We start from the raw sequence: 23959 nt of genomic DNA, 5'->3' as shown, positions 1-23959 counted from the left end.
ATACCTGGCTAAATGATGGTTGTTGTTCTTTTTGTGTCTGGGTAGCTGGTGACTGACTGCAAGAATAGGCTTATTGAAACTGATGGATTTGTATTAAAGTATAAGTTTTATTGTCAAAATCATCTCAGTAATTGGTTCAATCTCAATAATTAATTCATTTTATTGAAACCAAGTTAGAAATTGAAAGTTTTATTCACTTTTATGTTTACAGCTGGAGAGCTAGATGATACTTTGAAGCAAGAGATGGACCAGTGTATCCAAGAAGCATTCTTGACTGGGTTAGATGAGGTTTTTTCACAAATGATGTACCTGATCATGTCAGAAAAAGTGTCACCAGATTATCAGGTAGAGTTGTATTTTATCATCTTGAGTGTTTTCATTTTATTTCTGCTTAGGAATTTTTTGAAACATAATTTTCATATAAGTAACTTACCAAGTAGTTATATAGCTTAGCATTTTACCTCACGCAGCAACTTTTTTAAATTTTGTTGTACACTTTTAATTGTTTAGCTAGGTGACAGCCCTGTCCTCTACAGGCAGCCATTCAACAATTAAATTTTGCCGTCCGTGATGTAAACTATCCCCGCCATTTGCAGCAACTTTGCTTTGGATTTGCAGTGGCTGTTTCATTTTTCAGTAAAGCATATTAATTTCTTTTGCTGAGCGCAGACTATAGTTAGTCTTTCATTAGAAATTGGGCCAGCTTTTTACATACTTATATCAGATTCTAGCATTTCTAGTGTTTGCTCTTACAGTGGAATAGGCTGTAAGCCAAGGCTACTTAAAACTTGTTTCGATTCTCATACAATATGAACGATTTGTCGGGGGCAAGTTTGTAGTGTAGATAAAACTTGTATCGAATGTGCTATGTGGGATAGTAACCAATGGGAAGTTTTTGATTCTCATTTGGTCAGGTTAGAAAAAGATATAAGAGAAAGGTGGCTTATAAAGCTGAGAAATGCTCTTAGATTAGAGGCTACAATTAGGCCTAGCTTAGAAATTAGCCTTAGCATTCCCCCTTCTCGTATTCCTACTCTCTCTCCTAATACTGACCCACCTACTGAACAACCTTCTACTCCCGTGCCTGGCTCCCTTGCTTCTGATCCTAATACCATTGCCAGTCTCAAAGCTAGATTTTATAAGAAAATTAATTTAGTTGTTGGGGCTGTGGCTGAATTGAGGAATTTTGTACAAGGGATATTACCAAGACTGTCTGCAGTGAAAGTGCAAAGTTATAGTGCAGTAGAAGTGGGGGAGGCAGCTGCTCTAGTCAGCTCTCCTACTGAGGTCACTGTCCTGCTCCCCCACACCAGGGAGAAAACATACCGTAAGTCCAAGGGAGGCCTGGGGGTTTGCCCACGGGCAATCGTCCCCTCAACTACACCTGTTATACAGTCCCAGGTGTCAGTAGACAGCCATTGGAAGGGCTTGTCCAGGAGTGTGCATGGCTTGTCTTCAAGCTCTTCCGACGATGGCATTGAGGACAGGAAGGGTCGTTCATGTTACCTGGACTCTTCCTGTCCTCTCAACCGCTCTGTGGAAAACTGCACTTAGAGTCAGGATCCGGTGGGAAGGCCATGGCTGTCAAGAAGTAAAAGCAGTCTTTTCATAGTCTCAGGCCCTCGTGCAGTTATACAGTGAACCCTCATGTGTCCACTTTGGTTCATCAGGGCCCTCTTCTGTCCACTTCGAAAGATCTGGAGTCCATCGCCCGTTTGCTCATTTCCCGTCAGGTAAACGTCCACAACTGTCTGCATCGGACTGCGTGGAGGATGGCTCGCCTACTGTCGACTTTTGGTCACGAGCATCGATACCTGTCTGCATCGGACCATCCGGAGGATGACTCACTTGTTCACCCAACTTTTGTTCATGAGCGTCCACACCTGTCTGCATCAGATTGTCCAGAGAGCATCTTGCCTGTCTCGACTTTTGTCCACAAGCATCCACTCTCTGCTTCCAACCGCTCAACTTCCAGATGTTCCAAGACTCCTGGATGCCCATTGGCCTTGTTATTGCAGAGACTGCCTCCCCCTGCTTCTCCAGTGAGACTTTTACCTGTCTGCAGACCCTGATGAACCTGCTCTGGCCCGATTAAATGTTGGAGCAAACATTCCCAAGCCTGTCCAGGATGGCGTCCTGTCTTTGATCTCTTCAGACGAAGAGATCGAACAAGAACCTACAGCTCCATCGGCATTTACTGCCTAATTAAGATATTTGATGGTGAGCTTTCCTTCTATCTTTGTTCTAGCTGCTCCACTTTCACCAGCCTCAACCTTCTTAATGGCGAATCAGTCAGGTGATTCTGCTCTTATCCCCAAGTTTGTTCTTTCTTGAATTGACTGTCCCCCAAGAGAGATTAAGGAAAAGCGTCCTTCACTTTTCCTCATTCTAAATTGATGGGCAGGAGTAACCAGTATTATGCAACTGGGGAAGCTATGTGTGGGAGTCTTTGCCTCCTCCTAAGGAGACTTCTCTAGTTTGATAGTGTCATGGTAATCGCTTCATAGCAACGAATGATAAGTTAAAGGAAAGGAAAATGCATCTTCTTTTAGAAGGTTTGCAGCAAGGAGGCATTCGTGCACATGTTGGAGGCACCTGTTCTCATGATTGTTTGAGAATCTCCAGGTGTGTTACAGAACTCAACACGCGCCATCGTGTTGTCAGAAACGCCGCGTATTATGATGTAACTATTCGCCTAGATCCTTCTAAAACGTTCCTGTCGGCTCGGGAGTCTGTGACGTTCGCTGTTATGCTCCGCCCCCTTCCACCCCAGATTGCCGTGTATATATATGACTGAGGAAGTAGAAGTCAGATCATCAGTGAGAGATCATCAGAGAGAGATAAGAGAAGGAACACACGAAGGATAAGAGAGGAAGAAGGCGCACAAGAGAGTTTGATCTGAATCAGGTCAAGTCGTCCAGTCAGAGAGAGAGCAACAAAGATATTCTGACGTTGAGCAAGCCTTCAGAGAAGAAACTTCCTACAAGAGGTTGTGAGGAGTAACCTGCCCTTTGAGTATCAAGAATAGACATTGCTTTCTGCAGTACGGAGTCCAGAAGACGTCTGAAGTTATAGTTCTTCTTTGTGAAGCCGTCGCTTCGAGCATTGATTTTTGACAGCTTCAAAACTGGCCAGCAAGTATTTCATTGCGGCATTGTTTCCCCAGTTCACATATTGTAAGATTTTATTTTTGTTATATAAATAGGAGAAACCATTCTGCATTTACCTTTGTTAGTAAGCTTGTAAATAAACTTTTGTTCTGTTTGTGTGTCTATATATTCGTATCCCCAGTTTCAACTATTGATGTTGAATCTTTTTGTTTGTTATATTTAAGAACCTGTAGCGAACCTCGGTGTCTGTAACATTTGGCGACCTTAGGCCAGGATATTTGGCACTGTAACAGATTAAAACGGGAATGATCGCTGTGAGTATGTTAAAGGAAAGAAAGAGAAAAGTATGAGAGAGATGAAAGAGCGGCTGAGAGAGAGGAAAGAGCAGCTGTGAGACAAGCAATGAAAATGCAGCAAGAGAGAGAAGTAATGAAATTGCAGCAATAGCAAGAGAGAGAAGCAACGAAAATGCAGCAAGAGAGAGAAGTAATGAAAATGCAGCAAAAGAGAGAAATGTAGGTAATGCAACAGGAAGAAGAGAGAAAAAGAACGTAAGCATGAGTTGGAAATCGCTCAGTTAAGGCAAAGTACTCTTAACAGGCAAGAACGAAAATAGAGCTGATAGGTTAGGTATGAGTGCAGTGTTGAAATTAGTACCAAAGTTTGATGAGGAAGATGTAACAAAATATTTCATGTGTTTTGAGAAGTTAATGGAAAGAGTAGGTTCTCCTAAAGAAATGTGGACTCTATATTTACAGTCAGCTTTGCGTGGTAGGGCGCTAACTGTGTATAGTTGTATGTCTAAGGAGGAATGTGATGATTGTGATATTGTGAAAGAGACTGTTCTTAGTGCGTACAGGTTAGTACCGGAGGCGTACCGTAAGAAATTAAGAAGTTTGAGAAAGGATGAGAATATTACGTATGTAGAATACGGTAAGAAGTTAGAAAGGCTGTTTTTTTATTGGTTAACTTCTGCTAAAGTTGAGGATTTTGATGGTTTGAAGAACTTAGTATTGCTAGAAATCTTCAAAGGTAACTTATCCCCTGAGATTACGCTTTATATAGAAGATAGACGAGAAGTATCTTTTGCAGGAGCAACTAGGTTAGCAGACGAATATAGTCTGACTCATAATTCAAGTGTTGGTAAAAAGCGAAATGATCCTTCGTCTGGTAAAGTACAAAGCAGTAAAGGTTTCATTTCTAGTAATAGCAATGCGAGTAAAAGTGACTTTTCCTGTTATACGTGCGGAAAACCTGGTAATACGTCTAATACATGTGGAAAACCTGGTCATACATCTAAGGTTTGTAAGAATAAAGTGGCATCTGGTGGGTCAGATTTAACTTTTTTCCGATGTAATGGGAAAGGGCATTTAGCGAGAAATTGTGCAGTAGAAAGGAAGGACGTTAAGAAACCAGTGTCTCTAGTTAACCTTTCATCAAATAGGAATGATGTGATGAGAAAAACTAGGAAATTTTTTGGTGAATTTCTGTCAGGTGTAGTTTCCTCTCTAGGAGGAGTAGCTTCGAGAGAAGTAGTCTTGCTGCGAGACACCGGAGCTGCTGTCTCACTGATTAGGAGAGAGAGTGTGCCAAACAGGGCAGAAATCAATATGGAAGAAAAATTCATGTTAGGTGGATTTCCTAACACTTGTGTTCTTTGTCCTTTGTTGAAGTTGAACTTAGAAAGTCAGGTAGTGTGAGGGGAAGTGAAACTTGCAGTAGTTGACAGTTTGTCCGTTGATGGCGTTGACATTATTGTCGGTAATGACTTAGTTTTATCCAAGAATGGGAATCCTGTTGTGAGTGAGATTCCAGTGCCTGAAATGGTAGTAACTAGGTCAGGTTTAGATACAGACATAGACTACGGTCATAGTTTGTTTATGGATTCGAAGGAGTGTGAGTTCGTGGATTCGAACAAGTGTGATAGAGGTGGCGAGGTTGATCTTGGCATGGAGTGTGGCTGAGAGACCTGACTATCAGTGACAGTGATAGCCAAATGGAAAGTGTAGCTGTCGAGAGTAACGTAGTCGATGTAGTGGAATCAAGTAATAGTTACGGTGATGAATTAGGCACTAACCTTTTGAATAAGGATGAGCTAGTCATGTTTCAGAGAGAGGATGAGACACTAACCCAAATTTTTTAATGTGAGCTGGATGATGATCTCAAAAATGTGTGTAAGGAAACGTTTTGCTTGAAAGACAAAGTTTTGTGATGTTCGGCCTAAGTCAGGTAGTAGAGGAAATCACTGAACAATTAGTGGTTCCTAGGAAGCTTCGTGAACTAGTTTTGAAGTTAGCCCATGATGAGCAAGGACATTTGGGAGTAAATAAAACTTTCAGGTGTATTAGTAGGGCGTACTTTTGGCCTAAAATGAGGAGTGACGTAAAGAAGTATGTTTTAAGCTGTCATGAATGCCAAATTACCGGGAAACCGAATCAAGTAATTCCCAGAGCTCCATTGTGTAATATTCCTTCAGTAGGTGAACCTTTTGAGAATGTAGCTATCGATATGGTCGGACTGTTGCCTAGAAGTAAGGGAAGGAATATATATCTGTTGACAATCATTGATAGACTAACTCGCTACCCCGAGGCAATAACCGTAAGAAGCTGTAACGCGAGGACCGTAGTTAAACGATTGTTAGATAATTTTTCTAAGTTTGGTCTGCCTCTTACTATACAGAGTGATAATGGTAGTTATTTTGTATCCAAATGTTTCAAGGATAGAATGAAAGAGTTAGGCATTAAACTCGTAACTTCCACACCTTATCACCCCGAATCACAAGGCATTGTGGAGCAGTTTCACCAAACGTTAAAGAGTTGTTTATGGAAATTGTGTAAGAACTTTGAACACGACTGGGAAGAAAAGTTACCATTTGTTCTGTTAGCTTTAAGGTTGGCACCGAACTACACTACAGGATTTAGTCCTTTCGAGCTGGTTTTCGGTCACACAGCTAAAGGTCCTTTGGAAATGTTAAAATGTAACTTAATGCTTAAAGAGGGTAGTGAAGACTACATAACTAATCTAGAGTATTATAAAAACAATTTAAGAGATGCTCGGCAACTAGCGAAGGAGAACGAGAGTGGAAGTCAGGGCGAGACTAAACGGAAACATGATCTCAGAGTGAAAGAGACAAGTTTCTGTGTGGGAGATAAAGTTTTAGTATTAGTCCAGAGAGAAGGTCCCCCTTTATCTTATAAGTTTGAAGGTCCTTTTTCATTTTTAGAGAAGAGGGGAACCTAAATTATGTAATCGATAGGGGTAAGCGTAGAGCAAAGTGGATGCATGTAAATTTGCTTCAGAATTATAAAGAACGCCTCGTGCCGCCTGTGCCGTAGTATCGGTGTCACAGAGAGAAATTAGTTTTGAAAAAAACTCAAGAGGTGCTTAAGAATTTCCGAGTTTTTTATCAGAGTTCAGAGAAGGAAAAATTAAGAGGAAAGGATAATGTTATAGCTGATAGCCTCTCTGATGACCGTTTTCTGTTTTGGCATGAGTGGGTGAGTGAGTGGAGAAGTGTGCATGTTTAAATGGGTTAAAGCTGTAGGCAGAATTGTTCCCCTGCTGTTTGATTCTTGTTTCTCTTTAGAAAAAAATAAAATCAGTTTATTTCAGTTTTTTTTCTTTTTGGGGAACGTGTCATGGTAATCGCTTCATAGCGACAAATGATAAGTTAAAGGAAAGGAAAATGCATCTTCTTCGAGAAGGTTTGCAGCGAGGAGGCATTTGCGCATGTGTTGGAGGCGCCTGTTCTCATGATTGTTTGAGAATCCCCTGGTGTGTTACAGAACTCAACATGTGCCGTCATGTCGTCAGAAACGCCGCGTATTATGATGTAACTATTCGCCTAGATCCTTCTAAAACGTTCCTGTCGGCTCGGGAGTCTGTGACGTTCGCTGTTATACTCAGCCCCCTTCCGCCCCTCCCCAGATTGCTGTATATATATACATGACTGAGGAAGTAGAAGTCAGATCATCAGAGATCAGATCATCAGTGAGAGATCATCAGAGAGAGATAAGGGAAGAAGGAACAGACAAAGGATAAGAGAGGAAGAAGGCGCACGAGAGAGTATGATCAGAATTGTGTCAAGTCATTCAATCAGAGAGAGAGCGACAGAGATCTTCCGATGTTGAGCAAGCCTTCAGAGAAGAAACGTCCTACAAGAGGTTGTGAGGAGTAACCTGCCCTTCGAGCATCAAGAATAGACATTGCTTTCTGCAGTACGGAGTCCAGAAGACGTCTGAAGTTATAGTTCTCCTTTGTGAAGCCGTCGCTTCGAGCATTGATTTTCGACAGATGCAAAACTGGCCAGCAAGTATTTCATTGCGGCATTGTTTCCCCAGTTCACATACTGTAAGATTTTATTTTTGTTATGTAAATAGGAGAAACCATTCTGCAATTATCTTTGTTAGTAAGCTTGTAAATAAACTTTTGTTCTGCTTGTGTTTCTTTCTATATTCATATCCCCAGTTTCAACTGTTGGTGTTGAATCTTTTTGTATACTATTATATTTAAGAACCTGTAGCGGACCTCGGGTGTCCGTGACAATAGGTTTGTCTCATTGCTCAGCTTTTGCTTGAGCCAAGATCATGTTCTCATCCACAGACCTCAACCACTTAAGACATCTTCAGAGTTTTTAAGGGGGCCGGCCGGCTAATGCCATTCTTTAAGGACAGGACTTTGATATTCATACCACTTAATAAGGTGACTTGGGACATCTCCAAACCGCATATGATTTTCACCTCTGACCTTCGGTTTTGTGACGCCAGGGCGATTTATCCCGAAAATAACCATTTTTCAAATTCTATCTCCTCCCTTGATATTTAATATTAAGACCTGGGATTACTACCATATATAGACCTGATTTAGACCTCCAATCAAATGAGCAAGTTTTTTTTCTAAAAGTCCTTTTTTTGCTAGATATGAATTTTTCATTATGGTAAAAAAAATAAACCCTATAAATTAGGAAAACCAAATTTATGAAAAAAAGACAAAACAAACATTGGAAAAATGGGCTTCATTTGATTGTTCTATAATGTCTTTCTGAGTTATATACCAAATTCCAATGTTATAGCTTTAAAACTAAGTGAGAAGATAGATTTTGAAGGTCAATAACTATAATTTTGAGATATGGGCGTTCAAAGTTTTTCTTCGTATTTTTATAACAACAATGTTAATAAATAATGATTATTATGAATGTATATTTCTTTTTTGTGTATTAATAAGCCAAAACTATTTTATTTATCATAATTTAATCATAAATGATGATCCCTTTGCTCATATATCGTAGCTTGGGGCACTGCGTAAGGCAAAACGGGGTACTCCTTCCTACGCAACTCTCTCTCTCTCTCCTTCACTAACTCTGCTTATTACAGCGAATTTTCTTCTGTATGTTAGCTAGATGTTTTCCTAGTATATTCCGTTTTGGCATAATGAAATTCTTGCCGAAACAAAGATAAACAAACGTAAATGCAAGAGAAACTCAAAAGGTGAAATTCGAAGTTGTACTCTCTTTTTACAAAGACAATGTTAATAAATCATGATTATTATGAATTTCATATTCCTTTTTGGGTATTAATAAACCAAAACTATGTCATTTATCATAAATTAAGATCCCTTTGCTCAAAGATCGTAGCCTGGGGGACAGTGTGACGTGTGCTTCAGGCAAGACGGGGGCGTTTACCTATTACGCAACCCTCCCTCTCTCTCTCTCTCTCTCTTCACTAACTACACTAATATCGCATATATTATGATATTCTGTAATCATATTATAGCGAATTTTCTTCGTCTTTATGTTAGCGAGATATTTTCCTTGTCTTTTCCTCATTGGCATGATGAAATTCTTGCCGAAACATAGATAAACATATGTAAAAGCAAGCGAATGTCAGAGGTGTAACTCGAACGTGTAGACTACTTGAAGTCTGTGGTCGCACTGATCATGGTTGAACAGTTGATACTCCCCTCTGTGACCCACGGAATCTCTACAGATGCCATTTCTCACAATTTCTTTGACAATGATTATCAAAATATACGATAACAGAAGAAATATTGCATTTTCTTGTATGGATGAATGTGTTAGGCTTATTGAGTTATGTTTACTAATTACCTTGTAACTACGGAAGTAAGAGGAATTTTGACTAAATATTCCATATACATATTCTCAATTGCCATATGAAGCTCCATGAATTTTTTCATGACTTTGCATTTTTTGCCCTATACCCCCATATATAGGGGTTCCGGCCGGCCCCCTTAAAGACCTCAGTTTCCTTTATTAGTTAGGGGGTGCTTTGGACCTGAACGGGGATTCTGCTTCAGGCTGGCTGGGGTTTTGTCTTGTGGACAAAGTCGTAAGGGATGGCTTGCATGAACTTTCCACCCTCATTACCCTAGGGTACTCAAGAAACGAGATGGTACTCTTGTACTTCCAAAGGAGTCATGCCTTTCCAAAAGTCAGCTTTGATGATTTCTCTGCTGGACAAGAATCGTCTTTTCCCTTAAAAAGACAATGCAAGACTTGGTTACTCAGTCATCAAGATGCCCCAAGGAATCATCTTCCATACTTAAGGAAGAACCTTTTCCCCAGTCCAGCACAGAAGTGAACCAGTAGTCCTCCATGCACCAGTAGGAGCCAGACACCGAGAATTCAACTAACTTTATTATTTTGTCAAGCACCAATGGGAAATGATCTGAATAGGGGGCTAATTTTTCTCTCAAAAGTACCAGTACAGGATGTTCCTCAGTTTTTTGAGAGAAAAATTAGCCCCCTATTCAGATCATTTCCCATTGGCGCTTGACAAAATGATAAAGTTAGTTGAATTATGTGTATCTAATAACGTATTTTCATTCAGGGAATCATTCTATAAGCAAAAATTTTGGTGCAGTAGGGGTAGTCCTTTAAGTCCTGTTTTATACAATCTATACTTGGAATACTTTGAAACTACAGTAATAAATGCAATAAAACCCAAAAACATGCTGTGGATGAGATATGTAGATGATGTTCTAACATTTTGGGATGATAGATTGGGCAATTTCAATTACTGTATATTTTCGCGTATAAGACGACCTTTAGATAAGACGAGGCCAAAAATCATGGCAAATTTTCATGAATTTATCTCATCTGTAGTATAGGACGACTTCTAAATTACAAATAGAATTTTTTTATGTAGAAAAATCATTTGCAAAAATTAAACAGTACAACTATATTGATAATAATGATGACTTAAATAAAGATTGTTTTGCTTGTTGTATCCAATAACAATACTACTATTATACCATTACTGTATTACAGAATATAAACTTCGTCATGTACATCATTTGCATTTGATATTGTTTACATTCTCAAAATCTTGGCTGATTTGAGTATTATCAATATCCTTATTACCATTATTTGTTAGGAGAGATATAATTCGTAGATACCTTTTATTATAGCGAAGTTTGGTTGAAAACATGCCTTCATTGTATAAGCATTGAGTAGGTGTGATTTCTCCGGTTCCGAACATCACTGCCGCCTGCCCGTTATTTGTTTTATCCACCCTCGGCTATAACCTGCAGCTTTTATTTACTAATATGCTTTCTTGAGATCTCCACTGCATGAGAAATGAACAAAATGTATTTTATTTTCACTTATTAGGAATTGGCAGGGTTTAACAATTTTAATGGAGGTCTTAATAAATGCTCAATAGTTACGGTAAATGATGTCAGCAATCACCTGTTTTCAATTCAGTCGTTTATGCCAATACATGTTTACAATAATTGCTTCATTTAGAATTTTAAAAACCGGAATTTTGTAGTGCAGGATGGAGGAATATCATTAGTATTACAATCGATGAGAGAGAGAGAGAGAGAGAGAGAGAGAGAGAGAGAATTGCCTCGGTCAGGTTGTTACACTGATAGATATCCACTTGCAAAAGTCTAATAATAGTTGTATTGAGAATAATGGTAATTTAGATAAAACATGTTTAACTAATCATATTACATATATTATTGTATTACATTATAAGAAAAAACGATGATGCGCCGTTTGCATTCTAGGTTTGTTACAGTCTCAGCTGATGGCGTTTTACCGATATCATCACTCTCTTTAGTTACTGAGAACTTAATTAAGAGATACATACATTCCTTTTGTAAATGATCAAAGTTGGGTTTAACAAAGCTGAGTCTATATGTTTTTCATACAGAAGGACGCAGTAAAGGGAAACCATTGTTTTGATTACGTTTCGTCGCCATTCTCAAACAGCCGCTAATAATACTACAATAATGAATGATAATAATTGTACACAATCATCTTCGTATGCCTGAATTGTTCGAAACAGTTACAATTTTAAATTACAAACAGCTTTGTGTGCTGCCTCACTTGATGTTCGCTGCGTTTATCATAAAAGCTTGGGGGGAACATGAAAATAGTGTCATAAAATAGTTTAGAAAATGCCATGAACGTACTGAATATGATTTGTATATCGACAACAAAGCTGAAGTCGACTCGCCAGAACCAGACTGGAATCCCTAAGATCATGGTACATGTGATCAAATGAAAAATAAATATTGTTATCATAAATGTTATTACTACTGTCATTACACTACTAATGAAATTTCTTAAAGGTTACCGAAAGGTAAAGGTTGCTGTCAGTGCAACCGCAACTCGATGTTTACATTTTCTCACCTGGGATCGCATAAATAAATGTTTCCTTCATTGATTTCGAATTATTCCTCAAATAGGTGATTTGTTATGAAGATATGTCAATAATTTATATGGTAAAATGGTTTTATTATCTTTATTATCATTTTATTTCATAAAGTGAATCTTTATGTATGTTGTTATCATAAATGTTATTACTACTGTCATTACACTACTAATGAAATTTCTTAAAGGTTACCGAAAGGTAAAGGTTGCTGTCAGTGCAACCGCAACTCGATGTTTACATTTTCTCACCTGGGATTGCATAAATAAATGTTTCCTTCATTGATTTCGAATTATTCCTCAAATAGGTGATTTGTTATGAAGATATGTCAATAATTTATATGGTAAAATGGTTTTATTATCTTTATTATCATTTTATTTCATAAAGTGAATCTTTATGTATGTTGGTGGTTAGGCTATAGCACCTAGGCTGAGGCTAGCCTACAGATAAACATCTTAGAATTCAAGGTTTGATCTTTAGTATTGCAGTATAAGGCGACCCCCAATTTTTAGTGAACAAGACCACAGTTGATGGTCGAAAGCTTTAATCCTATACAAGTAATATATATTTTAAACTACAAGAGGAATTAACTTCATTGTGGATTGTATCCCCATATATATATATATATATATATATATATATACTATATATATATATATATATATATATATATATAACATATATATATATATATATATACTTATATATATATATATATATATATATTATATATATATATATATATATATATCTATATATATATCTAATATATATATATAATATCTATATAGATATCTATCTATCTATCTATCTATCTAATAAAAGGAGCCCAAAAAAACACCACAATATAGAGACAAAAGTACTATATTTCAGAGACTGCTGTCTCCCTCTTCAGGTAGATGAATGACAAGAGGTTCATCCATAGGCAAGCCAATTTAGGTCACCCCCAGCTGATAATCTTCCTTTAATCTTCTTAAGCGTTGTCAATCATATCTGAAATCCATGCTCCTTTTGAGATGTTCATTACCTGCCTCTCTTTTATTAAGGCCGATTCCATTATTTGACTCTTGTACCAGCAGTTGCTGCTATAAAAGGGATTTTGACAAAGGAAAAATCTATTTCTGGGCAGTGATCTGTGTCGCCCAGTGAAATGTTCCTATAGCACTCATTTCTAAGGTATAAATATTGCTAAATATACAAGAGAAAAAAGCTATATGGTTATGCCAGAGTTTCCTGGCTCGCTCACCCTTATTAAGGGTGTTGGTATGGAAACTGGGGCTTGTAAAACCACTATCAGAGGTCCCCTGCCAATTAGTCTCTTCCTTTCTCAATATCCCCCGTTCTACAGAGGAGCCGTTCCAGGCCATATACCGCCCGCTACTGCTACTATTAGCGTCCTGTCGCCATTCCTGTGAATAGCACCTAAGCTCAGGCCAGATAGTGTGAGGAAGATAGAGGGGTGGGTTTCACTGGGCGACACAGGTCACTGCCCAGAAATAGATTTTTCCTTTGTCAAAATCCCTTTTCTGGGCCTAACCTGTGTCGTCCCGTGAAATAGTAACATAGAATTTGCCCCACCAGCTTGGTAAACTAGTGTAAATAAGTTACTGGAAGGAAAAAATTAAAGAATTGTAATTAATTCTACAGTACTTTAATAAATTTTCTTAATTTTACATTAATTTTAAGGAATAATAAATTTTCTTAATTTTACATTAATTTTAATAATTTCCTTAATTCTACTGTCCTTTCCCTAATAAACAAATATAAAGTTATACAATCAAAATTCTGGTAAGTTCAGATTAAATCCAACACCCAATTACAGGATATTTATATATGCAGACAATATCAGTATGTACAATACAGGAGTAAATCCAATGTGTGAACCAAGTGAAAACCAAGGTCAATTGTGCAATCCAGGTAAACAACCAAGGTAAAGGATAAGAATGCTAGCGAGGCAGGTAGGAGAGAAAGAACTAAAGAGAGGTATAGGCTATTAAGACTAGTTATTTTATCATGGCTAGGCTGTGTTAGGGGAAACCACGTTCCCAGCTGCCACTGCCGGGTATTTAAGGGCCTCTAAGGATTTTAGGTAATGGCGTTTAAATACTGTCGGTGATTTCAGCCCGTATATTTCTTAAGATCATCGAAATTCATGTGATGAAAGTAATTAACTGAGGTAGCTACTGCTCTGATATCATGCACATGCGGAATTGATTCCTGATTGGCTTGTTTGATAAAATACAGAATTTGTTGTCTGATTGCTTTTAGGGAGATGGTTCCACCATTCTCTGTAATAAATAAAGGGCCTGAAGACTTTTTGGAAGTTCTGTTTAGATAGGATCTCAGCGTGTTTACTGGACATAGAGATAGATCCTGTGGAAGTGGGACAATCTTCCATGGGGACCACCTATTTTGTGGATCCTCGTTCTTAGCCAAGAATTTGCGATCTGGTAAAATCAGAACTTCTCCAGATGGGAGGAAATCAATGTGATTTGGTTCTCTAGAAAGGGCCGACAGCTCAGATATTCTGGCTCCTGAGGCCAGACTTACTAAGAATAATGTTTTCTTGAGAAGGGTTATATAACGGCATGATTCGTTGACAGTGTCTGAAGCTAGTTTAAGTACATCATTTAAAAACCAGGAGACCGTTTGAGGTCTATTCACTGGTCTTAGTCTAGCACAAGCTCTGGGGATAGATGAGAAATACGAATCTGTCAGATTAATGTTAAATCCAAATTGGAATATTTTCTTTAAGGCAGATTTGGTTGTAGTAATAGTACTAGCTGCTAGGCCTTTTTCGAATAGGGTTCTAAAAAAGGTAACTGCCAGATTCGTAGTCATCGTCTGAACCTTTGAGTCTTTTAGAAAGGTGGCTAGCTTCTTAACTGCTGAATCATATTGACGCAGTGTAGACTCTCGTTTGTCGGATTCCAGGAATAGGGTGTTCAGGGAATCAATATTAGCATCCTTCAGTGCCGCAAACTTCATGAAGTCCATAAAGTTAGGGCATTCTGAATTCCTGAGGAAGCGGACACAGTCCGCGTTTGTACTAACTGTGTCAGTCTTGGGTTGAGGATCCGCCGGGGCCGGAGTCCCAATTCCACCAGTAGCGGGAACCAATTGCTCTTGGGCCAGTTGGGAGCTACTAGCGTGATTCGCCCTTGGAAAGATCTGAGTTTGTTCAGGACTTTCAATAGTAGATTTATTGGAGGAAATAGATAAATCCTCCTCCAAGTGTTCCAATCTTTTGCCATAGTGTCTGTGTCATAAGCCAGAGGGTCCAGATTGGGGGCCACATAACATCGCAGTTTGTGGTTGGATTCTGTGGCGAAAAGGTCTACTTGAAGCCCTGGCACATGATGGCAGATCCAATTGAATGATTTTTCGTCGAAGGACCATTCCGATTCCAGCGGAGTTGTCCTTGACAGTGCGTCTGCCACCACGTTCCCTACTCCTGCCAGGTGAGTAGCTGACAAGTGCCACTGGTTCTTTGCTGCTAAAGAGAAGATCGCTATCATCACATGATTTATGTGGCTCGATTTGGAACCTCCTCTGTTTATGCAGTGGACTATCACCGCACTGTCTAATACTAGTTTGATGTGGATTCTCTTCGCTGGAGAGAGTCTCTTTAGGGTCAGAAATACTGCCATGGCTTCCAGTACATTGATATGGAGCTGGCGGAATGTTATCGACCATGATCCTTGTACTTTTTCGTGTTGGGAGTATCCTCCCCAGCCGCTTAGGGAGGCGTCCGTGTGAACCACTGGGGCTGGTGGAGGGAACTGTAATGGTATTGATTTCGCCAGGCTCTTGACTTCTGTCCAGGGACGGAGTCTCTTTCGTAATATCGGTGGAATCCGGGAAACTTTGTCCCGAGATTTCATGTTGGCTCTGATCCGCCAGAGCCGGTTTATATCCTTTAGTTTGGCTTTTAATAGAACTTCTGTTACCGACGCGAATTGGAGTTAACCTAAGAGTCTTTCTTGGTTCCGCCGAGACATCTGTTTGCCTTTGAGGAACTGTCTTGTCGCCTTCGCTATCTCCCTGCGCTTCACCGGTGGGATCGATAATTGGTACGAGTTCAGGTCCCATTGTATTCCTAACCACTGAAAGCATGGTGCTGGAGTCATCCGGGATTTGTTTCTGTTTATCTGGAATCCCAAGTATTCCAGAAAAGTTATCACTTTGTCCGTTGCTTTGCGGCATTCTTCGGCGTCTGTGGCCCAGATCAGCCAATCGTCTAGGTAGGCTACTAGCATTACCCCTTGAGATCTTAATTCCTGCACTACTGTCTCCGCTATTTTTGTGAATATTCTGGGCGCTATGTTGAGCCCGAATGGCATCACTTTGAAAGCATAGGCCCGATTGCCTAGTCTGAAGCCTAGGAAAGGCCGGAAGTGTCTTGCCACCGGGACATGATAGTAGGCATCTGTAAGATCTATAGAGGTGGTGACGGCCCCACGGGGAAGTAAGGTCCGTGCCTGTGAGACGGTTAGCATACGGAACTTGTAGCAATGAATGTATGAGTTTAGATGGGACAAGTCTAGGATCATTCTTGGCTTGTTTGAGTCTTTCTTTGGAACGCTGAACAAGCGCCCTTGAAATTTCAAGTGTCTGACTTCTATCACTGCCTTCTTTTGAAGAAGGTCTTGGGTATACTCTATTAAGTCCGCCGTTGGCTTTTGGTAAAAGCTGGTTGATGGAGGAGGCCCTTCTTTCCAACTCCATCCCAGACCTTTTGACACAATACTGTGGGCCCAATTGCTGAACCTCCAACGGTTCCGGAAGAGGTACAGCCTCCCTCTTACCTGGGGAGTCTCACTGGTTAGCAGATGGCCGACTTCCCCGGTTTCCCCGGAAGCCTCTGCCTCGGGTGGATTTGATGAGCCTATTTGGCTCATGCCTGATGGAAGCATCTGCCAAGACGTGCTTCCTGCAGTTCCTCCTAGCCACTGCGAAATCGTATAGATCGCACTGTGCGGTGTGAAGAAATTACTTCGTTAGAATTTTGAAAAGCGGTTCATCCGCGTATACCAGGGAAGTCATTTCTGTCATGTTGACGAAATTGAGGGACCTGCTCAGCCTGCACCTCGCCTCGTACTCGGCCTTTACCATGGCTTCTGGAAGCCTAGGTAGGCGTTCGCTAAACTCTGTGGTTGCACAGTCTGGGCTGAGCTTACCCACAGAAAAGGTTGCTGGGGCATCTACCCAACATTCCATGCCTCCGGGGAGCAGCAGGGAAGGCAAATCTGTCTCCTGGAGTTGTGGCATTGGTTCTGCCTCTGTGGCCGCTTGCAGTGTCAACTCGGCCACTTTTAAGATGCACGGGGTAGGAGTGTTATCACTCACCACGAACATTGTGAAGGGGCTCTTATGGGGTGTCAACTTTGTGTTGACACATTCCCATTCTGTTAAGGTCCGGACCCAGGCTAATTGGACATGGTCCCTAGGGAAGATAACTGTTTCCTTCGGGACCTTATCCTCTCTTATTAGCGCCTCCTCCGTCAGTTGGGCATAGCCCTGGAAGGGAAACTGGAGACCCGGCGGGTAGAATTCGAAATCCTCTACTGGCCGGGTTCCACATCCTTCAATCGTCAGCATACCCTTCGAGAACGGGGCGTATGCTGCTGGCCTCCAAGGGTTTTTATTCTTGAAAGGTGGTAGCTTCGACGATTCCGGCATTGCCAGGGGTTGCTGTGCATGCATGGGCTGGAGCTGTCCTGCCATCAAGTTTTCCTGGAGTCCCGCCATCAGGGACTCCTGGTTCCTTAGCCTTTCAGTCAGGGACTGAATCGACTGGCCCGACGTCTTGAGGCTAGAGGCCAGTTGAGATGAATTATCCTGGAACTTGGTTTGCACCAAGTCCCCCATTTGCTGCATCAGCATGGTGGAGAAAACCGCTGGGTCGAAGCCAGGTTCCTGAGGTCTGGCTTTAGGACCTCTTGCTCTCGACCCCTGTTGCGGGGGAGTAGCTCTTGCCAAGTCCGCCACCTGTTGGGGAGCCGATCACGTGCTGGCGCGGTTTGATTTAGGCTTAGCCTTTGGTAGGGACTTCTTAATGGCTGTCATAATGTCCCTAGTGGGCTTGACTTTAGGGATCACCGAGCCCGACTTGTCCCTAATGGTCTTGGGCTTACCGGTGAATTCCGGGAAGGAGGAAGTAGAAGAAGATTGAGACGGGCTAAAGGACAGGACTTTAGCCCGTGTACTACCTGCCTCACCTGCATCCTTACTTTCGCCCTGGTTGTCAACAACCATGGGCTCCCGGTCCAAGTTCATGGCTGCCACCTCTCCAAGAACTTCTTGGCCAAAACCCTCCAGGCCCTCCGGCAGGGCCTGGGTTTCCTCTTGGATCCTGGCGATGACGGGGGCCGCTAAGTCCGCCGGTACAGCTGCCGACCTCTTGGCATTAGGGTAAATAAGCAAGGCCAACTCCTCAGACAGCATGAAGGGCTGCTTGGACTTGACGTTCCTGCCAAATCCTCCGACCCAGACCTTGAGGGTTGCCAACGTCGAATCCTTGACAGCTTGCGGGGTCTGTAAGAGATAGCTACATCACGATCTAACATAGATATTAAATTACTTAGTTTAGTATGTATCCATATGAATTTTATTCCATTATATTTCTCATTGTATCATTAGGAGAATGGTACGTACCGACTCAGTAGTGAGGTCTCTCACTAAAGCATAGCAGACCTCGCACCCCTCCGGGTGCCACACCAGCAAGAAGTCCACATGGACCGCACATCCGGCATGTGAGTGGCAAACCACATGCCCGCACGGCTCTTGAAGCATAGCCGTGCATGCCGTCTCCAGGCAGCGTACCATCTGTAATTTAATTGATACATGAGTATCACTACATAGACCCGCCGGAGATGTATCCGGCGGGGCATGTCTCGCATCTCTACTGTCACCGGAGTTGACTCCGGCGGAATGCGTGTCTACTACTAGGATTTTATCAATTCTTGCATACCAGGCCATAGTTATTCGTTCTTGTCATGAATCTAAAGGAATAGGCTTGGTACAAACAGAGCAGGGGAAGGATGAACCTGGCCTGACTCCGCAGCAACCCGAGAAGCAATTCCTAGTAAGCTAGGATCGTTTCTCTTAGCCTACTGTCCGTCCCCCACCGGAGTGTGGGACGGAAGTAGAAACAAGAAGGTTGGAACCCGGGAGAGGAGCTAGGGATTAAGAACATGGTGCTTCGGGTTTGAATACCCGGTGGGGTAGATATGCCCGTCTTAGTAAGCATACCTGAAGCATGCTTAAATTAAGCTTAAATTACGCTTAAAGTAATTAAAACTACTATAATCTCAAACATGCGTGTATAATTGCACTGTACGTTATCGTCCATTCCATGAGCTTACCCTCCTTCCTCCATGATATCCTTTTACTTCCGGGTCCGGCTTCATGGGATCGGATCAGGGAAATTAGGCGAACCTAGGCCTGAATCTGATCATATAAGGAATCGTAGCTATTATAATTATAACAGTTACGAACTGTTAGTCGGGATCCCAGTCCCGCAGGGGCGGGAGGATAGGTGCGGGGATAGAGGACTGCGGATAGGGAATGCAAGAACGCGGTGGCATGTGGCGTATACCGTCCCGACGAGCCAGATGGCCAACCAAGGCTCGCCAGGGTGGGGACCTCCCGTACCATCCACACTGAGCGTAGCGCGGTGAACCAATCTCCCGACTGTACCCCTACCCTCCCCCTCCAATGTGTGAAAGACTCGGGTCAGCTACATGGGTTAGCGTAAGGCGAGTCGCATCACCCCACCGAGGTGGGTTCAGGGGGAGGGAGGACGGCTAGCGGGGTGGCCCACTCGCGATCCATTGGTCACAACAACCGGCCAGGTGGGACAACCCCCGAGAAGTCGTGAGCCAACCGATAACAGGGACAGAAGGCCTATGGGCCAACTGAAACATGCAAAACACGCAAAACAACAAATCAATGCAGTATAAATAATGATTTATGTAATACAAATAGTCCTGATGCAAGAGGGGGCAGGGAAAGGGTAGGGGAGAAAAGGGATGAGTCCTCTCGAGCGGCTGGCTTAACCTTGGCAAAATCGGAACGATCTGGGCAGGTCAGCCAGGGAGGCTCTGAGCAGCTAGCCTAACCCGCCTAATCGGGCTTTGTAATCACAATTGGCCAGGTAGGCTAGGGTGGCTCACGGACCATCGTGTGTAGGTCACGACCAGGGCCGATACCCTTCACTTGAAATTCAACCTGGTGAGGTAGTCTCTTATTTATGAGACTAACATACGGGAAAAATGGAGGGGTGGCTACTCCCCCTAACCAACGAATTAGTTGGGAAGACAGCCGAAGGGGGAGGATAATAGGAACCCCAGATCTAGGCTACCTTCCGAGACCATGCGGCTCGAATGGAATTGGAAGTTTTCTGGCATCCTGACATCGAAGGTCATTGACGGCTCGAATGGAAGGCTAGTACGACTCTCGCATTCAGAAAACTATCATAACGTTAGGATAGGAATAAATATGCTCTTAAACTCTGAGTAACTGCTAATCTATCCAGATAAGGCGACTACAATTAGTATGGAAGACCACTTGAAAGTCGTCATAAAAATTTGCGGGTAGCAATGCACGAAATGGCTGCCTCAGGAGCGGCGTCATGCAGGCTCCCGCTAATTAACAACGCCTAACATAGTTACAATTAACATCGCTACCCTAAAAAGTTGAAATTTATTAATTGCAGTACTCAACTTAAGATCCAATGGATTCCTGACGCTCAGACATCGTGGCTATCCAAAAACAAAGGGAAGAATTCTCCAAAATCGCACACACACGTTTAGACGTAAACAGTGCTATAAAAGGAATGGCGGACGGGACGCTAGTAGTAGCAGTAGCGGGCGGTAGATGGCCTGGAACGGATCCTCTGTAGAACGGGGGATATTGAGAAAGGAAGAGACTAATTGGCAGGGGACCTCTGATAGTGGTTTTACACGCCCCAGTTTCCATACAGACACCCTTAATAAGGGTGAGCGAGCCAGGAAACTCTGGCTTAACCATATAGCTTTTTTCTCTTGTATATTTAGCAATACTTATACCTTAGAAATGAGTGCTATAGGAACATTTCACGGGACGACACAGGTTAGGCCCAGAAATTACATGTGACAAATTCCAGTTTATTCTATGGTTATGTTCATTTATATGGTTGAAAATAGCTGAGTTCTGTTGTCCATACCTAACTGACCGTTTGTGTTGTATTAATCTCTGGGGAAGTGATTTACTTGTAAATCCAATGTAAGATTGGTCACAGTCCTGGCATGGGATTTGGTAAACCCCAGTGTCCTTGGGAGATGTCTTTTGTTGAATGTTAATCAGGGATTTGGCTAAGGTGTTTGGGTACGTAAATGCAAAGGGTTAGATTTTCCGAGGGTCTGAGTCACCTTCTGAATTGTGTCCAGGTGTGGAATTTTTATTTTATTGTTGGGTGTATCTCTGGTCTTGTCTTAAGGGGGTCGGTATTGCATTTATTACTGTAGTTTCAAAGTATTCCATGTACAGATTGGCTTTGAAACTAAGTAATAAATGCAGTAAAACCCAAAAACATGCTGTGGATGAGATATGTGGATGATATTCTAACATTTTGGGATAATAGGTGGGGTAATTTTTGTGAATTCCTCTCAAAATTAAACGCATTAGTGCCCAGCATCAAATTTAAAGTTGAATGGGAAAACAGACAACAAAATTCCTTTTCTTGATGTTTTAATAATCAGAGACACGACAGAATACAAATTTACCATATACAGAAAACCAACGTTCTCACTTTCATACATTCACTACTTTAGCTATCACGACATTGCTATCAAGATAGGTGTAGCCAGCAACCTGTTCTTAAGAGCCTTACGAATTTGTTCCCAAGATTTCCTGGAAAAAGAATTTGAACTAATGTGCAAGCAACTTTCGTCTTTAAAGTATCCTGACCATATAATTAAGAAAGCAATTCACAAAGCAAACGTAAATTTCTACCAACCCCCTAAAGACAAGACCAGAGATACACCCAACAATAAAATAAAAATTCCACACCTGGACACGATTAAGAAGGTGACTCAGACCCTCGGAAAATCTTATCTTTTGCATTTACTTACCCAAACACCTTAGCCAAATCCCTGATTAATGTCCAACAAAAGACATCTCCCAAGGACACTGGGGTTTACCAAATCCCATGTCAGGACTGTGACCAATCTTACATCAGATTTACAGGTAAATCATTTCCCCAGAGATTAATACAACACAAACGGTCAGTTAGGTATGGACAACAGAACTCTGCTATTTTCAACCATATAAATGAACAGAACCATAGAATAAACTAGAATTTATCACATGTAATTTATAGCAGCAACTGCCAGTACTAGAGTCAAAGGATGGAATCGGCCTTAATAAAAGAGAGGCAGGTAATGAACATCTCAAAAGGAGCATGGATTTCAGATACCATCGACAAGGTTTTTATTCAACCAACGCTTAAGAAGATTAAAGGAAGATTATCAGCGGGGGTGACCTAAATTGGCTTGCCTGTGGATGGACCTCTTGTCATTCATCTACCTGAAGAGGGAGACAGCAGTCTCTGAAATATAGTACTTTTCTCTCTATATTGTGGTGTTTTTTTGGCTCCTTTTATTAGATATATATATATATATATATATATATATATATAATATATATATATATATATATATATATATATATATATATGTGTGTGTGTGTGTGTGTGTGTGTATAACTGAATCACAAAAGTTTGGAATGTGATAAATCCATAAATAAAGGTATAAGCCACGAGGGAAAAATAAACAAAGGAGTTTCTGCAAGATCTTTCGACGTTCAACGCAGATAAACTGACTTACATGAAGAATTGACAGTACAGGAAAGCTTGTATAACTGACAGATAGGGATTATAAGGAGATTAGTACCTTGAATCCGGCACACCTGGAGAAAGAGTAACCTTTCCAAACAAGCATAAACATCGGTACAATTTAAAAAAGAAAGAAAAAAAAAAAGATAAAGTCAATCTGGTCAGATGCAAGAACAAGACAATTAAAGGATAATATAGGGTGACAGCTATTCTGAACTTTGCTAAAGAAAAACTTATTCACAATACATATTAAACATACATATACAACAAAGATATCTCTAAGGCAACTAATTTGTATTTAAGTCTGTAATTATATATTTGAGGTCATTCTTAAATATGTTACAAATACAAGGGTCTAAATGAAACAGGCCACTACTAATATTAAAATTACAATGTAAAGATCTTGCAGAAACTCTGTTGTTTATTTTTCCTTCGTGGCTTGTACCTTTATATATACAGTGGGCCCCCGTATTCGCGTTCTCCGGATTCGCGGACTCACGCATTCACGAATTTCTCTCGGGAACGTTTCCCTGCATTATTCGTGGAAAATTTGCGCATTCGCGGTATTTTTCTATGAGAAATATCCACAAATTCCTTGTTTTTTTTATCAATCTCATCATAAAATGCACTTTCTTGTGTCAACCTGTGTTGGCCGATGAAAAATCCCTGTCACTCATTTTTGTAGTATAAATAAACTCTATAATATACCAGAGAAAAAGCTAACATAGTTATGCTGAGGTTACTACCCCCAGCCCAATCACCCAAAGGGTGTCGGTATAGTATAGGGGCGTTGTGTTACCACAAACCACAGGACTTCTGCCATTTAGAAGATTCCCTACAAAATCCCTCTCTTTGGTGGGAGCCGCTACAATGAAATCCCATTACTCGTCCTCGCTCGCCACTACTACTACTACCCACTCGCCATCTTCATTCCTGTTTATAGAGCCGTGCTCTTATGACACGAATTTTGTTGTGCTTATTCCATTGTGATATACGCAAATTACAACCAATTATGAGTGCCCAATCTTCTGCTGCTTCAAAGTTGAGTACCCCAATTTGGTTTTTTATCATATTTAAGTTATATTAAGTATGCTATCAGTTCAGGCCCCTCAAAATATGAGTTGAGGGTGTCGCTGGCTGAGCCGCCATTTTGAGCGTCAGCATAGCAACAATGAATTACGCACGGCATATGTAAAATTATATATAGGCTTAGTTTGGCTTATAAGATGATTAAAATGTGATATTTCTGTTAGAACAGATATTAGTTACATTTCATAATAATATGGCTTATATATTGA

General features: G+C 41.1%; 1 protein-coding gene across 1 annotated transcript in view; it reads left to right on the top strand.

The window, feature by feature from the left end:
- Positions 1-23959, top strand: part of LOC135218331 (3'-5' RNA helicase YTHDC2-like) — a 789914-nt gene that overhangs the window by 359874 nt on the left and 406081 nt on the right. Inside the window, 1 exon segment of the mRNA XM_064254560.1 lies at positions 212-345. Within this exon segment, the coding sequence (XP_064110630.1) occupies positions 212-345 (134 nt within the window).

The sequence above is a fragment of the Macrobrachium nipponense genome, chromosome 9 (genome assembly GCF_015104395.2).
Source record: "Macrobrachium nipponense isolate FS-2020 chromosome 9, ASM1510439v2, whole genome shotgun sequence".
NCBI lineage: Eukaryota > Metazoa > Arthropoda > Malacostraca > Decapoda > Palaemonidae > Macrobrachium > Macrobrachium nipponense.
This window is presented reverse-complemented; position numbering and strand designations above follow the sequence as displayed.